Source organism: Carassius auratus, chromosome 5 (genome assembly GCF_003368295.1).
Source record: "Carassius auratus strain Wakin chromosome 5, ASM336829v1, whole genome shotgun sequence".
NCBI lineage: Eukaryota > Metazoa > Chordata > Actinopteri > Cypriniformes > Cyprinidae > Carassius > Carassius auratus.
Window position 1 is genome coordinate 10188707 of NC_039247.1, and position 1758 is coordinate 10190464.

At 42.0% G+C, this 1758-nt stretch overlaps 1 protein-coding gene across 1 annotated transcript; it reads right to left on the reverse strand.

Annotated features, from left to right (window-relative positions):
• Window positions 1-551: 551 nt before the first annotated feature.
• LOC113074588 (histone H2AX-like) lies at window positions 552-1222 on the reverse strand. The gene has a single exon (XM_026247436.1). The coding sequence runs from the start codon at window positions 1127-1129 to the stop codon at window positions 701-703; it is 429 nt and encodes a 142-aa protein (XP_026103221.1). The 5' UTR covers window positions 1130-1222; the 3' UTR covers window positions 552-700.
• Between the last annotated feature and the right edge of the window lie 536 nt (window positions 1223-1758).

Sequence of the window (1758 nt, forward strand, 5' to 3'; positions counted from 1 at the left end):
TACTTCTGATACTATACCTCAGTGCTATCAATGTGATGGCACCCATTTCTCTTTGGCTTCTGGTTCAAACCCAAGACTCTGACATTTGCACGGTTTTGAAGAGAATTCATGCTGATAGTCTTCCACTTCTAATGATGCCAGGCCTACCCTCTTTTTCTATGAACCACTTGAAAATAAATACCATTTACATCCGGCCATGATTCCTAATGACGAATTTAGTATATTTTACCTTTATTTAACAGCCTATTCGAGGTCTTACAACTATGAAGCCTTTTTTTTTTTTTTTAAATTAACCGGAGTTGAGTTGCGTTACAAGGGAATTAAGAGTTTGATCTCTAGAAGGTTTCTGATCAAATGGGCAATCTAAAAAATTAAAGCCTGTTACCGAAGCTTCATATATACACCCACACAATATAGTTTGAATACCAAAATGTGCCTTTTGATTGACTTACGTAATCAAGTTAAGTTATTCCCGTTGATCACGCGGAATAAAAGTGATCGTTCACCTCAGAACAAAACGTGAAAACTTTTATTTACAAAAAAAAAAAAAAAAAAAAAAAAAGTAGTAACACCACACAGTTAGCGTTAAATAGGCTCCATACAGCCTAGATAATTCAGACATGGGATTTGCTCTTTACCGAATAACTTGGGTGGCCCTTAAAAGGGCCTTTAGGTGCATTATCTCAGTTCAGCATTGCGCTTAATACTCTTGTGATTGAGAAGAACCCTTCTTTCCCGATTTACCGGTGCTAGGAACAGTCTGGCCCGTTTTCTTGGGCAGAAGCACGGCCTGGATGTTGGGAAGAACACCGCCTTGGGCAATGGTCACTCCGCCGAGCAGTTTGTTCAGCTCCTCGTCGTTACGGACGGCCAGCTGAAGATGGCGAGGGATAATGCGAGTCTTCTTGTTGTCTCTTGCAGCGTTTCCCGCCAACTCGAGGATCTCAGCGGTGAGGTATTCGAGCACAGCGGCTAGGTACACAGGAGCACCAGCACCTACCCTCTCAGCATAGTTGCCTTTACGCAGAAGACGGTGCACACGGCCAACGGGGAATTGCAGCCCAGCACGAGAACTGCGAGTCTTCGCTTTAGCGCGGGCTTTACCTCCGGTTTTACCTCTTCCAGACATGTCGTTTAAGGTTGTTTAATAAACTTCCTTCCTCAGCTCGTAGAAGAAATCAGTGAGGCGATCCGTAGAGGTGCTGCAGTATTTAAGGACTGCCTGAGCTGGAGCTATGTGGTCCCGCCCATCGTTATGATTGGATACGCCCAGTAGAGCACGGATCTGATTGGATGTTAGGGCCAACCATAGCGCGGAAATGTTCTCCTATTGGCTTGAATCTTTAGTGCATAAATAGCGCAAGCTAACAAACCAATCCGAGCGCATCTAAATGTGAGCGAGCTGATTGATTCGTACGGCTCGTATGAGTCGCCAGTGGTCTTTTGCCATGTCAGTCCAATTTGGGCGGTAAATTCAAACCAATTGAACATATTCCCTCTGAATTTTAACACAGCGTGTCGCAAAATCATGAATAAATTATTGATTTGTATTTAACCCTCACCTCATTTTTTTGTTTAAGGTGATATGTAACATTTTATATATAAAATACACTTTAGATTGCTTAATTTACTTTAAAGAAATGAATGTTGTTAGTGGGACACTTTCGGCAACACTTTCAATTTACCAGATTATTTTCTCTGTTTTAAGTCATATAACGTCAGTACATTTTCAAGGGGAAAAAAAACCCCGAAGATGAA